Consider the following 20,026-nt stretch of genomic DNA (forward strand, 5'->3'; position numbering starts at 1 on the left):
ATTAGATCCAAAAAATCTAGATAACTACAGACCCGTACCCAATTTACCATTTTTGAGTAAAATTACAGAAAAAGGTGTCGCCATTCAACTGCATCAGTTTTTAAATACCCACAAAATTTTAGAAAAATATCAGTCTGGCTTTAGGACAAACCATGGTACAGAGACTGGACTTTTAAAGATCGGTAATGATCTTAGAATAAACTACGACTCACAGAAACTTTCTGTTCTGGTGCTACTGGATCTTAGTGCTGCTTTTTATACAGTAGATCACCAGATTCTATTAGACAGACTTAGGGGTCTAGTGGGCCTCTCTGGAAATGTTCTTAAGTGGTTTTACTCTTACCTTACACTTTTATGTAAGTATGGATACGTGCTCTTCAAGAATCCATGAAATAAGTTGTGGGGTTCCCCAAGGGTCGATTTTAGGTCCAATACTTTTTAATTTATATATGTTGCCTCTTGGGGAGGTCATCAGGAGACATGGCATTGACTTTCACAGCTATGCTGATGATACACAGCTTTACATCGCCGTGTCTCCTGATGACCTTGAACCTGTTGACACTCTTTTAAACTGTATTTTAGATATAAAGTCATGGATGGCAGAAAACTTCCTACAGCGTAACCAGGACAAAACTGAAGTTATAATCATCGGTTCTGAAGACAAGAGAGAGATGATTTCACCACATCTTCATAATTTTAGACTTTCTCAATGTGTTAGAAACCTAGGCATACTTTTTGACTCTGAGCTAAATTTTATCCCACATTTAATTGTGGGGATTTTTTCTTCCAGGGCTTGCCGGCTTGGTCGGTGGTTGTTGCCGTGGTTGTTGCCCTTGCTGGGGCAGCTGGAGTCTAACTTTGCAGCTTCACGGCTGTGAAGTGGACCCCGTCGTTGTCCCAGTCTAGGTGGGCGCTGTGGTGATGCTCCCATTGCCAGGCTGGCTCCTGGTATGAAGAGATTCCCAAATACTGTTACTCATGGCAGAGCCAAGCCTTACTTGTCTGTATATTTCTTTATTTGTTTGTTTATTTACTTACAAACAGTTACATAGTCATCATTCTTTGTACGTGGGGGCCATGGGTCATATTTTTTAACGGAGGGGAGTGGGAAGGGTGAAGGGTTGGTTGGGTTTTTACTGTAATATTGTGTGTTTTCTGTTTTTAATGTTAAAGCGCTTCGAGCTGCACAACTGCATGAGAAGCGCTATTTAATAAATAAAGTTTGATTGATTGATTTAAACTTTTCATAAAGTGTCTTCTTATGTTATATTCGTTCGTTACAGCCACGTTAGCTCCACACACAAGACAAACAGATCCGTCCTTTATATTAGTGAACAGATAAACTGCCTCCTCTGTCCATCTCTCGTTTGGCCATTTTTGTGGAGGGTGAAATTAATTTTTCTCATGTGACTGGAGCATGGCTATCAATGACTGTCAACAGAAAAAAGGAAGCTTGCCGGTTTCGACTGCGCGCCAACATACTAGCAATGCATTGTGGGATTTGTAATATTAGTCATATAATATTTGATATGATCTCGGTAGCCAATTATAATTACATTGCAGGCCAAGTTTGGCCCGCGGGCCTGAGTTTGACACATGTGCCCTAAAGGAACATTGACGGAAAACAATATAAGGAAATAAGAAAAGAAAAGCCTTACTTACAGCTAGTCTTTTTTTTTTTACTTCATTTTTTTCTTCTTCTTCTTCTTCATTGTCCCTTTAGGGGCTCCGTGGATCTATGGTGCCAAATTGAGGCCAAACGTTTTGAAAGCCAAAATACGATAACTTGAAACTGAAAGCTGAAAAACTGGTGTTGAACTACGGTTGAAACTTGAAATACATAAACCACAAACAGACTTTGAAAAGGTGATTGATGATTTCTGCAAGTCGACTATATATATATTTTTTTTTTACATAGTTTTTTTCATTAACAAATCCATATGCGGCCCTTAAACTGTTTAATCACACCCGCCAAACTGCAATAAAAAACGGAATCCTCAACAATGTTTTATTCTTCCTGTAGTTCTGCTGTCTACCTATAGATGGTGCACAAAAAATATACATCTTAGTATGCGTTTTCCCCAGAGGCACATCAACCCATGAAAAAGTAAAAATATAATTCCTTGCAGCAAACGGCTACAACGCATGGCAGGTCTCTGCAGTCCAACAAGGATTTTGTGCTAACTGGCATTTGATTTTAAGAGGTGTTTTAAAGCTTTAACCCTTGTGCTGTCTTAGATGACCCCACCCTTACATTGACGTGTTCTCCCTACCATGACAAAGGTGGATAAAGATGGAAAGATTTCATGTAATCCATGGACACCAGTGAAGATCAAAAATCATTGAAGAAAAAAGGTTCAGTGCACTGTCTAGTGGGTCTAGATGACCCAACTCCCAATGTTAAAGTCCCTAGGATAGCACAAGGGTTAAAAATGTGACTATTGTAATGTGCAGTGCTGTCATTTCGAAACCCTGACATTATGTGACAAAAAACCGGTTCTTTAAAATGTGTTAAATATTGAAGAGGGAGTGTGATGATGCGGGGCTGCGTATGATCTTGATTTACCAAACACACTGACATGTGTGGCGGTCAGTCACTCATATCAGCAGAAAATGTGCAGCAGAGAAAGGCAAAAGATTCAGCAAAAGGTGATTCTAAAGAAAGCAAAAGCCAAAGGGTTAAATTTTTTTTTTCTTTTTTTAAATATGTTGCCAGTCTTGAAAGACATGAGGATGTAAGGATTTCCCCAAAAAACTTCTCTAAGGAATAAGAGGCATCAAGCTTTTGACTGATGGGTGGTTCTGTTATGAACATTCTGGTGTTTTTGATGTCTTCTTTTTGTGAAAAAGCGCTGCTCAGTAGAATAATCAGTAAAGTAATAAACATACTGTCTGCGCATGAAGACAGCAACATATCATACCATCAAACATATTGGTGTTTACCAAAGAATTAGAGGTACAGATATGTTCATAGGTTTTAATTTAATTTAATTTAACTTAATTTAATTTAATTTAATTTAATTTAATTTAATTTAATTTAATTTAATTTAATTTAATTTAATTTAATTTAATTTAATTTAATTTAATTTAATTTAATTTAATTTAATTTAATTTAATTTAATTTAATTTAATTCTGGTTCAAGCATTGATTGTAGAACAGTACAAAAAGAAATCATACTGATACAACAAATTCATTTCAGAAATAAAGTAATGTATTGATTAAAAAATAACAAATATAATACAAAAATACAAGTAGATAATGTCATTATCAGAATCAGAGAATTTTTATAGTAATGCATACAATACACACATATAACACGATAGTTTGGTATAAAATTTTTCAACTAAAATGAACTAGAGTTTATTGTATTGCTTGAAAAAGGAGCTGGAAGAAGTTAATTCATTTACCTTGTTGAATTTTTCCTTTTATATATATATAAATATTTTTGGATAGTGGATGGAGTCAGGCACTAACACACCGTTTTTGACAGGCTTGACTCTCAAGACATGAAAGGTAAGGTGAACTCTTGGTCGTCACACCAGTCTCAGTTTGACAGCAACAGGGTTAACCACATCAGGAACCAGAAAGAAACCCACCAAACCAGGTGCCAGCTTGTAGTTCTGTCATGATGGCAAGTCCATTGCAGAGAGCCAAACAATTGCATATGAGATTTAAAGGTTTTGAAACACTGAAGATACAATTTCTGTGAGTTTTGAATAGAAGTGGGCCCAGAATTGACCCTTGTGAGACACAACTACAAATAATCTTGGCCTCTGAATTCATCAATCTTGATCCATTGTTTTCTTTCCAGTAAAAAGCTTTTAATCCAATTTGGAGCTACTCCTCTTATTCCATATGCTTCCAATTTGTCATGAAAGATGTCATGGTTGAGAGAGTCAGATGCTGTTTTGAAGTCAAGGAAAATTCTAGTTGCATATTTCTTTTGTCCAGAGCATTTGTGATTTCCTCATCAATGAGAATCATTGAAGTTGTTCTGATTCTGTAAAACTGTATTAATTTTTATTCTTGATGTTATATTTATCAATAAATGTAACAAATTTATCTTTAAATATTTGTTTTAGAGTTTTAGAAAATTGTGGAAGGAGAGAAACAGTTCTATCGTTTGTAAATGGGTGCTTGTCTCTGCTTTTTCAGGGGGATTTTGTCACGGTGATTTCTTTTCCATTTTCATTTGGTTTGGGAATCTTCCAGTTTCTAATGATAAGTTACAAATGTGTTAACGGCTCAGAGAAACTATTCACCACATTTTTTCTACCACTGTCATATCTATATCCTCACAATCTGCAGTTTTTACTTTTGAATTGCACTTGACTGGTTTAAGTCTTATTTAACAAGGAGAAGTTTTTCTGTTAAGACTGGTGAGGCATTCTTATCAGTGGCTCCTCTGTACTGTGGGGTACCGCAAGATTCTATGCTTGGTCCTGCTCTTTTTTCTTCCTATCTGCTGCCCCTTGGTTCTTTCATTGCACAGGATAATGTCTATTTTCCTTTTTATGCAGATGATCTGCAGATATATCTACCCCTCAGTTTGAGAAAAAAGCTCACAACATGTTTTGACTGAGTGTATTGATGACGTAAAGCAGTGGTTGAGCCAGACTTTTCTGTATTTGAATGAGTCAAAAACAGAGAGCATTGTTCTGGTGACAGATCTACAGCTGACTCTACCGCTGTTGGGAATCTGGGGGTTATCTTTGACAGTTATTTTTAGTTTCAGATTCTTTATTTCAAACACAAATCAACACAGTCGTTTAACATAGACATAAAGTAAGACAGTGTGCATGAAAAGGAGTGGGTTGAAGAGAAATCTTGTCTGATCCCACACCTATTTTACAACACCTGATGATGCGCGTATTTATTTTTAAAGATATGTACAATGCGCAATTCTGTATTTACAGATTTGTAGAGAACATTCATGTTACATTCTGCATGCCAACTGTGCAAAAGTTACATCTTTTGTGTTATTAATCATTTCTGGCCTTAATAATTTCTATTAGTGACTTTTTGTACGTTTTTTGAATGAAGCGAAACGCTTGCTTTGTTTTAAACCTTTATCCAATCTGTTCCATAAATCCACACCACAATTTGACAAACATTTTCTTTTTTGTAGTGCGAATGCACCGCTATTTGAAATTCAGTTGTTTTCTTAAATTGTAACTCCCATCTCTGTCTCTGAACATTTGCTGTATGTTTATTGGAATTAAAATGTTTCTGGCTTTATACATGATGAGAGCCGTCTTCCATTTCACTACATCCCCTAGTTTCAATAAACCCGACTTTAAAAATAGTGCGTTTGTATGTGTCCCATAATTCACACCATAAACTATTTAAATGTTTTTTTTCTGTAAAATCTACAAACACTTTAGATTTGTTTTATAAGTATTTCCCCAAACTCCTACACTGTACTGTAAATGTGATAGTATTATGGAATAATATATTAGTAGACGTGCTTTGTGAGTGAGTGTATGATGCGTTTTTCCCTACACTGCTATGCTTTCACGAATTTTAGCTCTGACTTGCTTTATTTGTGGCTTAAAGCTTATATTGTCGTCCATAATAATAATAATAATAATACATTTTATTTAAAGCGCCTTTCAAAACACCCAAGGTCACCGTACGTAGTTAGAGGTAAAACACAATAAAATCACAACATGTTAAAAACAATAAATAAATTGGATTCATTAGTAAAATCAGCTGACAGAAAATGTGAAATTGTGTTCCGGAAATGCAAGCTTAAATAGATGAGTTTTGAGTCTGGATTTAAAGATCAGAAAGGAGTCAGTGTTACGGAGGTCTGGGGGGAGAGAGTTCCAGAGTTGGGGAGCAGAGCGACTGAAGGCACGGCTCCCCATGGTGACCATACGGGCCGGAGGGACAGAGAGCTGAAGGGAAGAAGAAGACCGAAGAGAGCGAGAGGGAGTGTTAATATGGAGGAGATTAGAGAGATAGGAGGGAGCCAGGCTATGGAGGGCTTTGAAAGTGTAAAGAAGGAGCTTGAATTTAATCCTAAAAGCTACTGGAAGCCAGTGCAGCTGCTGGAGAACGGGAGTGATGTGATGGAAGGAGGGAGTTCTGGTGATGATGCGGGCAGCTGAATTCTGGACCAATTGAAGCTTATTTAGTGTTTTGTTGGGAAGACCATAGAGAAGAGCATTACAATAGTCGAAATGAGAAGTGACCAGACTATGAACTAAAATGGAGGCGGAGTGGATGGTGAGGGAGGGGCGGAGTCGATTAATATTGCGTATATGAAAGTAGGCTGACCGAGTAATGCTATTGATGTGGGATTGGAATGATAATGTACTATCAAGGATGACACCCAGACTCTTTACTTGAGGGGAGGGGAAAACTGCAGAGGAATCGATGGAAAGGGTAAAATTAGAAACTTTGGAAAGGGTGGATTTGGAACCTACAAGGAGTAATTCGGTTTTATCACTGTTAAGTTTGAGGAAGTTTAGGGTGAACCAGGTTTTTATTTCAGACAGGCAGGTGGAATAGAAGAGTTGGGTTTACTGGACAGATAGAGCTGAGTGTCATCCGCGAAACAATGAAAATCAATATTGAATTTACGGAATATATTACCAAGGGGTAGCAGGTAGGTAATGAAGAGGAGGGGACCGAGAACAGAACCTTGAGGAACACCAGATGAAATGAGTGAGGGTTGGGATTTAAAAGAATTCAGTTGAATAAACTGAGTGCGGCTTGAAAAACAAGAATGAAACCAACGGAGGGGGGTGGACTCTATACCGAGGGCTGACAGTCTGTGGAGGAGGAGGGAGTGAGATATGGTGTCAAATGCTGCGCTCAAGTCGAGGAGGATGAGGATGGTGATGAGTCCAGAATCAGCTGCAAGGAGAAGGTCATTGATGATTTTTAGTAGGGCAGTTTCTGTGCTATGAAGGGGACGGAAACCAGATTGAAAAGGTTCAAAAAGATCATTTTGGGTGAGATGATGGGAAAGTTGGGAGGCGACTATTTTTTCAAGAATTTTTGAGATGAAGGGGAGGTTGGAAATAGCACGAAGATTATGAAAGGAATTGGGGTCTGAGCCAGGTTTTTTTAGGATAGGTCTGACGGCAGCGATCTTGAGGAGTGAGGGGACAATACCTGATGTCAATGAGGAGTGGATAATGGCACAAATGAAGGGAAGAAGAGAAGGAAGGCAGGATTTAACCAGGGATGTTGGTAGGGGATCGAGCAAACATGTGGATGGTTTGGACTTATGGATGAGGCGGGAAATTTCACTGGAATCAGGGAGGAGAAAGGAAGTGAATATATGAGTTACAGAAAACGAGTCAGACGGGACGGGAGGAGAGGTGGAGGAATGGAGATGCTGATGGATATCTAGAATTTTCTGGTTAAAGAATAACTGAAGAGAATTACAGTGCTCATCTGAATAAAAATGAGGGGGAAAACTGTTACGGGGTTGAAAGACATTATCCATTAGAGAAAACAACATTTTGGAATTTCCCTTATTTGTATCAATTAGTTGAGTGAAGTAGTTCGTTTTAATGTTAGAAACCAAGTCCTTGTATTGTAGAATATGTTCATTGTAGATTTCCTTATGAAGGGGAGAGCCAGTTTTTTTGCAGAGCCGTTCCAACTGGCGGCATTTGGCTTTCATTTTATGGAGTTCAGGGGTGAACCAGGGGGAAGATTTAACAAACGAAACAGACCGGGTTTTTACAGGAGCGAAACTGTTAAGAACATCTAAAAGGCAGTTATTATAAAAAGAATAATTACTCCTGATTTTAGTCACTCTTTCCAGAACATGATTATCAATGGCAACTTTTATTTCTAGATCTGCAGGAAGGTGGCGATTTCCGAAAATCATGAATTTAGTTTTGTTAACATTGAGTGAGAATTTATTTTTGTCAAACCATTGTTTTAATTTCCCTTATTCTTTATTTACTTCCTGAGATTCTGCCTTCTGCAGACTATTCTTGTGGTGTCGGCATATGATTTAATTTGATTTTTTTGATTTTATTGATTTATTTCAAGCATTGTAGTCAAAGCAATAAAGAATTTACACATATTTATCAAACTTATTACAGAAATGATGAAATGCACAGATTAAAATGACAGAAAACAAAACAAAAATGTCACTTAAATCCTATATGCTTAAATATATGATATATATATAATATATGCATATAAAAAGTATTTGAGTGTATTTGATACCAAGTGGAGGTCATTAATATATAGTATGAGCAGTGTTGGACCTGATATTGACCCTTGTGGTACTCCACACCTTAAATTTAGCAGGGATGATTTACAATCTTCCAATTGGACAAATTTCTGCTGGTTTTTAATGTAGCTGTCTAAGCAGTTTAATGCCAGTCCTCGTATTCCATATCCTTCCAGTTTGCTTATTAAAATGTTATGATCAACAGTATCAAAACACTTTTTCAGATCGATGAACACCTTTACTGTGAACTCTTAACTATCTGTGCCATTAATCATTTCTTCAGTCACTTGCCTAATCGCCATGGATATTGATCTGTTTTTTCTGAAACCATCTTGGTCGTCAGATGTTAGTTTATGTTTTTCGACAAAATTTTCCAGCCTTTTGAGGAATACTTTTTCGAGTATTTTTGAGAATTGGATTAGAGAATTTCAGTTTAACTAACAGATTGATAATATTGTCAAAATGAGCTTTTACCACTTGCACCTTTTAGCTGAAATGAAACCTTCCCCGAGTCGCAGAGATCTTGAAACAGACATTCACGCCCCGATCACCTCTTTAATTGATTATTGCAACTCAATGTACTTTGGTGTCACTCAACCATCACTCAACCGATTCTCTGAAGAATGAGAGGCATTTAGCGTTTGACTGATGGGTAGTTCTGTTTTAAATATTGTGGTGTTTTTTCTCTCTAGTTATGATGTGTCACTGTGATTGTGCTAAATATGTGTTAAATATTGAAGAGGGAGTGAGATGATGCAGGGCTGCGTGTGATCTGTATTTACCAACACGCTGACATGGGTGGCGGTCAGTCACTCATGTCAGTAGAAAATGTGCTGCAGAGAAAGGCAAAAAGGTGATTCTAAAGAAAGCAAAAGCAAAAGGGTAATAAAAAAATAGTTTTGGAAAAATGTAGCCAGACTGGAAAGAGATGAGGAACTAAGGATTGAATCAAGCTTTTGACTGATGGGTAGTTCTGTTTTGAAAACGCTGGTGGTTGGTGGCTGGTGGTGGTTGGAATCTTGACAGTTGCTTCCAGTTTAACTAACAGATTGATAATGTTGATAAAATGAGCTTTTACCACTTGCACCTTTTAGCTAAAACGAAACCTTCCCCGAGTCGCAGTGATCTCGAAACAGACATTCATGCCCTGATCACTGTCATGGCGCCTCTGTCAGCCCCGCCCCTCTGCTTTGCTCCTGACTCCACCAGCTGTGACCAATTCATCCTCATCAACTCTGCCTTCTTAAGGAGACCCAGCTCCACAACTCATCGCCAGATCGTTACCCCTTATGGTGACTAACCTGGTCTCAGTCTCGCTCATGTTTATGCATCCTATGCTGATCTCGCAACTAACGTTATTATTCCTGTCTCAGGATTCCTGCTCTCGAGTGTCACCTGTGTGGAAGTCAGTTCGAGCCCCCCCGCTGTTCTGGAAACACCACGCTCGGCTAGCCGCGCTACTACCTCCAGCCACGCCTAAAGCTTCGCTCCTCTCTGGATTACATTCACGCTGTCTCCATCTTCCTGGAAGGAAGGAATAAAAATCCTTACTTACCTCACACCTAACTGTGTCCTCATTCTGGGTTCCAGCATCTGGGTCTGCCGCTCCTCCGAATCATGACAATCACCTCTCTAATTGATTATTGCAACTCAATGTACTTTGGTGTCACTCAACAATCACTCAACGGCTTCCAGTTAGTTCAGAATGCAGCATTACAACTGTTAGCTGGAACATCCAGACGAGCACACATCACTCCGGTACTCAGTTCACTTTCCTGTCAACTTTAGAATTCAGTTAAAACCTTTACTGTTGTTTTTAAAGCCATTTCCTGGTGTTGCCCCAGTTTACTTATCTTAGCTTATAACTGTCCACAGCCATTCTAGAGTTTTAAGGTCTTCCAACAAATATTTGCTTTATTTGCCCAGGTCACGACAGAAACACTGGTGTGACTGTGCTTTTTCCATTTTGCAACGCTTCATCCTACCTCGTGAAAAATTTCTACCCATAGCACAAAATGGTTGTCATAGCCATCGTGTTACCTTATCAGATAATTCTACCTGTATGAACAAATGCATCGCTTTGATTTTAGGTCACAAACTATTAAGGTAGAAATGTGTCTAAATGGACGAGCTTGTGGATTTGAAGTTAGAACTTGTAAAATAGAATGTGAAAACTTGCGCACCGAAAAATCTGCATCTGTGTGTAAAAATCTTCTGCTGTAAAGTCTGACAAACAAAATCAGAACAGACAAATTCCCCTTTGCATGTGTTCATTTAGAGTTACAACCTCAAATCTGTGATCACAATTGCTCAAATGTGCTTCTGTGTGTGCTTGAATCTGCTGGCGCACATCACAAGTGCGCTACAACTGCACTCTGACTTCTGACTCATTCCTTGTGTCAAAACTGATCTCACACAGAGAGTGAACTACAAATGCATTTCTAAAGAAAAAATATATTTTTTTCTGCACTTTAATGAGAAATGATCTCTTCCAGCTGTAAATACACACACAGCAGCAAGACGCTGCCAAGGGACCGTCAACAAAGTGCAACCTCCGTGAAAACATCATTCTATAAAAATCAGTCTCTCAAAAATGAATAAATGTCTACAGTTATATGAGCTGGTAATGAAGACTTGTCAGCATATTCATTGTACAATCAATATTTTTTGAGAAATTTCATCTTTAATATTTATATAGTTTTTCACATTTTAAGAGCTATGATTCATAATAAAGGTGCTCAACAGTTAATAAAGATAATAAAGCTAATGTCACCAAACTTTCTGTACTGACTAATCGTGATCCTATTGTCCTACTACAATAAAGATTATGTCATCAATTCCCTTTGTTCATCTTTAAGAATTTTCTTTTAAAGTTAAATATGAATCATATTTGCTAATCATTTTTCCAAACTGTGGAAAAGACCCAAAATCTTTGGTCAAAGGTCTGTGGCCTTCAGGTCTGTGGCAAGAATATGATTCCTTGCAGCAAACAGCTGCAATGCATGGCAGGTCCCTGGAGGTACAAGGGTCACTTTGGGCTTTATGCCAACTGGCATTTCCCTTAAGAGGTATTGTAATGCTTTAGAGTGTGACTATATAATGTGCTGTGCTGTCATTTCGAAAGCCTGACATGATATGACATGACACTGGTTCTTTAGAAAGTGTTAAATACTGAAGAGGGAGTGTGATGATGCGGGGCTGCATATGATCTGTATTTACCAACACACTGACACGGGTGGCGGTCAGTCACTCATGTCAGCAGAAAATGTGCAGCAGAGAAAGATAAAAGATCCAGCAAAAAGGTGTTTATAAAGAAAGCAAAAGCAAAAGGGTAAAAACGTTTTTTTGAAAGAGAAGAGGATGCTAGGATTTCACACAAAAACTTTTCTGAGGAATGACAGGCATCAAGCTTTTGACTGATGGGTAGTTATGTTTTGAACATTCTGGTGTTTTCTATCTCTAATTTAGAGGTTTCACTATGATGGTTGATTGTGCAATTAGGAGGCTGTGTCTTAACAAGTGTATAAAAGAAGGGCCAAACTTGAAGGATGAGACACAAGAGCAGAGAGAGCAGAAGATCTCTTCCTTGACTCCACATTGACAGAGAACTACTTCTCCTTAACTGAGTGAGTTTTAACAGTTTTGTTTGTTTTCTGTTTTTTTCAGAATTTGACACTTCAAGTAATTATGCATGCTATTAATGCCCCCCTCCGATGAAAATTATGTTTTTGACATGTACGTGTGGCCTTTTTCTTATGAAAGAGAACAAATGTCCCGGTAACAAAAAAAATCATTTCATTTTTTCAGTGTTTCTTTTAAATTGTTGTCAAAATGACGTAATTTTGCCATGCGCATGCACAGTTAGTATCGGTAGGACAAAATCATGGGTAAGACAGATGTTAGAACACCGCCATAGTGATCGGGATTGTTCCAGCTCCATTGGCCCTGTGACATACTGTCCGGGGTGTTGCCAGGACGGGTACTGTTTGACGATTTGGTTAAGGACAGTTTAGACAGGTAGCAAGTTGCACTGCGCCACTGAAATCGTGCTGCTGCCAGACCTTTGCCACCGCCCAAATCGCACTGCTGTTCTTCGGATCGCGTCCGTACCATTGACTTAACATTGACTGGGTGACAAAGTGGCTGGGTGGCTCGGTTGGTAAGGTTATAAGCTACCATGCAGGAATCCAGGGTTCGATTCCCGGAGGGGAATAAGCAATGGTACCGGGGGGCAATTACCAAATCAATGGCGAGCAGTTAACATCACCCAGTGGGGGTCCTTAGGCAAGGCCCTTAACACTACTGCCTCCCGAGCGCGGTTCAGCTGCAGCTCACCGCTCCCCCAGGGGATGGGTCAAATGCGGAGAAGAATTTCCCCATTGAGGGATGAATACAGTATACATTTATTTTTTTATTATTTTATTTATTTGACACTGGCCGCGTGAATCGCGTTTGGTGTGAACGCAGCTTAACTGTAACCTGTAATCATAAACTTAACCCTTTCTCTGGGTCTGTGCGGCAAAGAAAAAAGTTCCGCACTGGATGCACGTATTTTGAAAATTGCGTTCTAAAAGTCAATTTCTTCATTCCATTCATTTCAATGGTATTTATGTAACCCAATATTACAACAATAGTCGTCTCAATGGGCTTCATACCGGTAATTCTATAAGAACGTGAAATCATGAACAGTCATAAAATTCAATAGGTAATGGCTGAACTAAACTAAACAGACTTTATGGCATTTCATTTTATTTGTTGTGCAAGTGAATTCAACTTTCTGGAAGTGCTAACATCAAATAAGTTCTGAGCCACAGCCAGTGCTGCTTGCTGGTGCAATGTAACATAAATTATAACGTTATTCAAAGCATTTTCATGGGCTTATCAAAGTTCTTTTTAGTGTGTAATTTCATTAAACATTAGGGTCTGGTACACAAATTTGTTTTGTTATTTCACACGCTGTTCAAATAGTGTTGATTTGGAACCAGATATATGTAATTTTTCACAGTTTCTTTATTGCAAAAAAATAAACTTTCGAGAATAGAGACTGTCAGTTGGTGTCGGTTTTGCCCCCCAATAATATATATATATATATATACGATTAATTATTATTTAAATATTATTTATTCATAATTTGTTTTTAATAAAAAAAACACATTTATTTGACGATATATCAAAATCTTTGATTTTTTTGTAAGTTTGAACTTTCAAATATCACTTTTAAAGCTTCACACAATACTTCTACTTGGATGGTATTTCTTGAAGAGATGCTGCACTCACTACGTCACTCAGTCTTCTTCCTATGCACGTTATGAGTGGAATTCACTAAAAGAAGTAAAAATGTTTGCTCCCATTAGTAGTACCACTATTTGTGAGTTCACAGTGAGTCCTGCCTCCTCTGCTCCTGAACGCACTGCTGAGGAAGAATGTCAAGCTTTAGCCACAGCCGTGGATACGGCTGTCTGCTGGGGAAAAATTGACAAATACATTGAAACGCTTGTTTTTTTTATACTGGCTAAAAAATGCATAATCGTAATTTGAAGATCATTGGGAACCCTTTTACAATAGATAAAAAGATTATCAGATTGAGACTTTAATAGAAATACTTACGTGCTTGCGTTCCAGTTTTCATTAAAATGACACTGAAACAACACAAAGAACTCTGATTGGAATTTGTCATTTGAACTGTTTGAAGTGTTTTGTGTTGGAGTCCTCTGCAATGAGGCAATCCATTCATAGTCAGAGAGTGTTCTGATTAGAACGTCTAAAAATGGTTCTGAACTCAGATAAAGAAAAAAAAACTGTGATTTCATCATCATCAACACCCTAAAAGAGAAAATGCCTACTGGTTTGTGGATGGTTTTTTTTTGGAAACTGCTACCTCATCTAATGAGAAACAGCTTGTTTCCCTCAGAATGTCTGCACTGACAGAATCAACAACTGGCAGGTTAGCCAGGCGGGTCAGGGTTGACCGTCCGCAAGAGAAAGATGACACCGTAATCCTGGGCAAGGACAAGGGTAAAGGTGAACTTGAAGGAGATTAGACGTCACACATGAGGAAAAAAGCCTGTCACATTTCTTTAACTCTCCATCTTTGCTTTCACAGATCTCATTCTGAAGGCGCAATCAATAGACCTGATGAAATTAAAGAACCACAAAAACCATCACACAGATCTTTACCAGGACAACATCTGCGTTCTCCGCAGAAGCCAGACGTTCCAAATGTGGATAACCTTGTCGAGACCTTTTAACCGTCACACTGACAAGCTTCACCTACACCTTAAAACAGGTGAGTGAACAAGAAACTCAACGGGTGTGTCTTACAGATTTTTCTTTTATTCTACACTTCACAAAGAGCCCGTTAGTGCTGTCCAGGTGAGAGGCGTGTGCTCTTTGCGAGACCATTGTGTGCAGCCTGGCTGTTAGAAGTTAGGAAATTAGACAATCAAAGCGTAGTTTGTGTGGACATCCTATTGGCATCTTACGTGCACTTACGCATCACCTGCACACCCCGGGTGGAAAGCAGTGTGTAAAGCGTTTAGGTCAGTTTTTTATTTAACACACATTGGAACTTTGAGTTAACATTGTTAAGAAAGTGCTTTCAGATAAAACTCTCATTCCAGGAAGAAACTAAAATAAAACTGATCAAGATCTGAAATGAGGTCATGAACGTTCTTGAAATAAATCAATAAATCAATTGTTACACCCCTAGTAAAAATGTGACTGGTTTGTTTCTGTTTGTGCATGTCACAGGCAGCAGTCAGTAATGCAATTTACATCCGGAAATGTTTGCATTTTGTCTGACATGTGGCTCCTCTGCTTTCTCAGGGCCAATACCAGAAGTGGGAAAGAGAACCCATGTGATTGTCCCTCTGGTGGAAGAGCTGAAGGGCAACTGTTGGGAGGCTGCAGTGGTGAAAGAGAATGACAAAAGAATTAAGCTGTCAGTGAATTCACCAGGCACTGCTGTCATTGGCCGATACCGGCTCACTGTGGAAACAACTTGTCCAAATGGTTTGGCTATTTACACATGTAACCCTTCTGATGACATCTACATGCTGTTCAACCCCTGGAGTAAAGGTAAAGTGAGCTGTGCTGCACAGCTGATGCATTAAAGAATCTTTCTCAAATCAAATCAAATCAAATCAAACTTTATTTGAATCAAATTTTAAAAACAAAAGACAAAACATCAAACAAATATTTTGTCTTAAACCCGTACAGTACCCAGAACCCCCCCCCCCACCACCACACACACGTACACACACTATGATAAGAAAAATTATGCAATATAGAAATCTGGCTTTGTACTGAAGCAGGGAAACAATATTTTGGAGACATGTCTACTTCAGTGACCCCCAATCAAGTCCACAGAATACGCTATACCACAGGACCCCCCCCCAGATCTAAGAATAAGAGCCAGACCTGGGAGATCCCATTGCAGGAACCCCGTTCACTGAGAAGGGTCAATCACAGATGTGGAGGATCCCTCTGAGGAAAACACTGGGGTTACAAATAAAATGTAAAAGGAATAAAATAAAGAAAAGTTAAAACAGATATATAACCAGATAAACCTCCCCTCCTTGTCATTGCTGCAAAACTCTTCATGATGGAGTTTACATGCGCTTGGAAATTTTAACACATTTTGTGTTATTCTTTGTTAAAAAAAAAAAAGAAACACTAGTCAAAAAGATTATAGTGTGCCACTTTCTGGTAGTATAACATGAGTCTATATTTCACAAGCTTTTCATCATTCCAAAATTATAAAAAATAATCTAATAGCTCTTCCTGTTTGCTCTGATTTAGATGACTCTGTCTTCCTAGATGATGAAGAGGAGAGACAGGAGTATGTCCTTAATGATGTCGGCCGCATTTATAATGGCAGGGTAAACCAAATTGGAGCAAGAACATGGAACTATGGACAGGTATGATGGTCCTTGTTTGGTGACCAGCTGCAGAAAGCACCACACCTTCTGATCCACTGTGTTCTTCTCCATCTTTCCTTCAGTTTGACAGTGGGATTCTGGCCACTTGCCTCTACATCCTGGAAAAGAGCAAAACACTCTGCTCTGGTTGGGGAGACCCGGTGAATGTGGTTCGAATCGTCTCTGCCATGGTGAGGACCCACCTGGATTTTATCTCCACAATGTGGCCCTGTTTTGGAACATTCAAATGTTGTTCTTTGTATGTTTACGTATGTAGCTTGAATGTACTCTGCCCATCTACGATGCTTTTCCTGAACAGAGTCATCCTGCACAAAATCATTTTTTTCTCTGCAGTGCAGTCTGACAGTGCTCAAATGTTTATTCTGAAAAATGTGCATGTTTGCTTCTATTTCTTTTTGTAGGATTACATTTTCGTTTTGTGGATGCTCTGTAATATTAAACTGTATGGCCCCTTCGTGATTAAAGTTGCCCTGCAATCCTCTTTTTATCTATTGTAAAAGCATTCCAGTGGTCTTTCCACTATAAGTATGTTGTTTTTAGGCTAAATTGAAAAAAACCTGTGTCAAGGACACAAATTCTGCAGAATGGCAGAAATTCATTATAAGTTTGCTTCTAAGTTGTGGGCGAGATATTGGCATTGAAGTAAGCATGTGCTAATATCCCACTTCACACTAGCTTACAACCCCCACAACCCGAATTTAACGTTATTGGTACAACAAAAATGGTGAGCAATATAGAGCTATCCAGTCGTGCAGTTTTGAGCCAGAGACCAGCTCAGACAAGGAAAACGAAGACGTACCTGGATCTAGTCGCCCAAAAGTAGATGCTTTAGACTGGAGCAGAGCAGCGTGCTTTTGGCTTGTCGGTTGAAGTTTGTACATAAAAACTACAAGCTTTTAGCGACAAGACTTTTTTGTCTGATCCTGATTAACCACGATTTAAACACAGAAATACTCTTTATATATCTGCTTCTGCCTGCTAAATGACAAAAGTTTGTATACAGGGAAATGAGATGCCTCATCAAGAGCCCAGTGTTGTGACCAACCACAGTGTAATGACAACAAAAACACAAATCCCTTTATTGGTGATGCCGTTTTGCCTTGCAGCTGGATGAGATGGGATAATAGTCTGTGTCTCAGAATCTCTTTCTCCTACAGCATGAGGACTTTGTCAGATCTCAGTTTCACACTATTAGGCAAAATAACATTCTGCCTTTTTTATTTTTTAGGTCAACTCCAATGATGATGCCGGGGTATTGGTAGGAAAATGGTCAGGAGACTATACAGGGGGAACTTGTCCAACATTTTGGAATGGAAGTGTAGAAATACTGCAGCAATATTATGCAAGCAAAGGCTCACCTGTCAAGTATGGCCAGTGTTGGGTATTTGGCGGTGTTACAACAACAGGTTGACAGACTTTTAATTTGCCTTTTCGCTCTTCCCATGTGTCCTGCAGAAAAATGAAACACAGACTCTTGTTTTTCCTCAGTGCTGCGCTGTTTGGGCATTCCCACCCGAACTGTGACCAATTTCAACTCTGCTCATGACACGGACGTTTCCTTGACAATAGATGTGTACGTGGATGAGAACATGGACACCATAACGAACAAGAATCAGGATTCCATTTGGTATGTCTTGGCTTTTTTGGGACATGGCTTTTCTCTTCAAGAGGACTCACGATTTTTTAGTAAACAGTGCTTCTCTTCACCTAAAGGAACTTCCATGTGTGGAATGACTGCTGGATGGCTCGTCCCGACTTGCCCCCAGGAAACGGAGGCTGGCAGGCTGTTGATGCCACACCTCAGGAAACGAGCAATGGCATTTATTGCTGTGGTCCTGCTCCTCTCACTGCTATTCGCAACGGTCAAGTCTACCTCAAATATGACTGCCCCTTTGTGTTTGCAGAGGTTTCTACTCAATTCTTCTTTATTCAGTTCATTTTAGTGATGACACCAGATATTGGTTTCTGCCTGAAAATGTATTCTTATCCCTGCTTCTTTTGACTACCCTGCAGGTGAACAGTGATAGAATCTTATGGCAAAGGAATGCAGATGGGACCTACAGTAAAATCTTCACTGAGAAGAAGGTTGTTGGTTGCAACATCAGCACCAAGGCTGTGGGTTCAGATGAGCGTAATGATATCACACACATGTACAAATATGCTGAAGGTAACTGAAATGAACTTATAGGAATCTGTCTGACCCAATTTCTCTTTATGTAACTAGCATCTCTGTTCACGTTTAGGCTCTGAAGAGGAGCGCGTCGCCGTGGAAACAGCCTGTAGCTATGGCTCCAAGCCGGATACTTATGAATCTCCCACTGCAAAAGATGTAACTATGAAAGTGGTCATGGAGGGAGAAGGTCCCAAACTGGGGAGCGATGCAGAGCTTATTGTCAAGTTTATCAACCACAGCTGTGAGAATCGTAATGTAAGCCTGAACAGCCAGCTGGCAGTCATGTACTATACTGGAGTTCACAAAGCTACATTCCAAAAAGAGAAGAGAGATCTGGATTTACTACCCAACAAGGGTAAGAGTCACTGAGTACTTAAAATAGCCTGGCTGAGTTTGCCTTTGCCAACACTTCACTTCTTTTCCCGTTTGCTGTGATCTGCAGAGACTAAAGTAAAGTTGGCCTTGACTTACGACAAATACAAAGACCTGCTGGTTGATCAGGGAGCCCTGATGTTGACACTGTTGGGCAGGGTTAAAGAAACCCAACAGGTGTTGGCCACTCAGTTTGGTTTCCTCCTCAGAACCCCAGACCTAATCATAAAGGTAGGAAACAGCACACATCTGCAACATATTACTGTGCTTGGATCTGTTTTTTAGCCTGAGCTTCCGTCTGTTCTGCTGACACAGCCGATCGGGAAACCCGTGGTTGGACAGAAGATGACGGTGGAGATTTCATTCATCAACCCGCTACCAGAAGAGCTAAAAGATGTGGTGTTAAATGTGGAAGGCATTGGCCTTCTACCGGTACAAAAGATTACATATGGGTGAGTCTGGGAAAACTTTCTTGCTGCAACAGTTTTTCTCTCCTCTAACCATCTAGCTTATTTTATGTTTTATTTATTTTTTCATTTTAATTGATTACCTGATTCTCTCCACATAGAGATATTCGCAGCAATGGCAGAGTCACTATCACCAAAGACTTCACCCCTACCCTTGCTGGAGCAAAGAAATTTGTGGCTTCTTTGCACTGCAGTCAGCTCACACAGGTTCACGGTGTTGCCGACATCTATGTGGAGGCCTGAAGCAGCAACACTCAAGAGTACTACGCAAAAAGAAACACTTTGATTCTGTAAACTGTGGGAAAGCTTAAAAATAATTAAAATTATCTTTTGAAGTGAAAAGATGTAACACTGTGCTAACTTTGCTCTAAAATGGGAAAATATTGATGTGTAGGGGTAAAAAAATGACACTACTTTTTTGTTTTACAAGAGTTAATTGCATCCTTTCCTCGAGGTTTTTGGAAATTATGTTATGGAATGAAGTATGGCTAAAGCTCTTTGGTGTGGGGGAAAATATGTTCTTTTATCTTTCAAGAAAGTGCGAATAAAGACACATTTAAAAAAAATATCACGAGTTTTGTTTATTTAAAGGGCCTATAGCATGCAAAATCAACTTTTTTGAGTTTTTAAGTGTATTATAATGATAAGTCCTCACAAAAAACAACCCCAAAGCAGTATTTTGTTCCACTCATGCCTTTTTGAGCATTCTTCTAAAACCCTGCTCTCTGTGCACCAGCCCCTACCAATCCACAAAAACAAGCAGATCCTCACATTGTGACGTAGATAAGTGAGGAACAGCCCCTTCTAAGAAGAGTCTGCACTGCCAGCACCGGCCCCCAGGCTAACACAGACACACACTTTCTCTGG

At 39.2% G+C, this 20,026-nt stretch overlaps 1 protein-coding gene across 1 annotated transcript; it reads left to right on the forward strand.

The window, feature by feature from the left end:
- The first annotated feature begins 14,311 nt into the window (after positions 1–14,311).
- Positions 14,312–19,705, forward strand: LOC101174094 (protein-glutamine gamma-glutamyltransferase K). Its single transcript, XM_023954450.1, has 12 exons — positions 14,312–14,493; positions 15,033–15,284; positions 16,008–16,126; positions 16,210–16,317; positions 17,376–17,553; positions 17,636–17,774; positions 17,861–18,053; positions 18,161–18,314; positions 18,391–18,675; positions 18,763–18,923; positions 19,008–19,144; positions 19,261–19,705. The coding sequence occupies exons 1-12, from the start codon at positions 14,343–14,345 to the stop codon at positions 19,400–19,402; spliced, it is 2,019 nt and encodes a 672-aa protein (XP_023810218.1). The 5' UTR covers positions 14,312–14,342; the 3' UTR covers positions 19,403–19,705.
- The last annotated feature ends 321 nt before the right edge of the window (positions 19,706–20,026 follow it).

Source organism: Oryzias latipes, chromosome 4, assembly GCF_002234675.1.
Source record: "Oryzias latipes chromosome 4, ASM223467v1".
NCBI classification, from domain to species: domain Eukaryota; kingdom Metazoa; phylum Chordata; class Actinopteri; order Beloniformes; family Adrianichthyidae; genus Oryzias; species Oryzias latipes.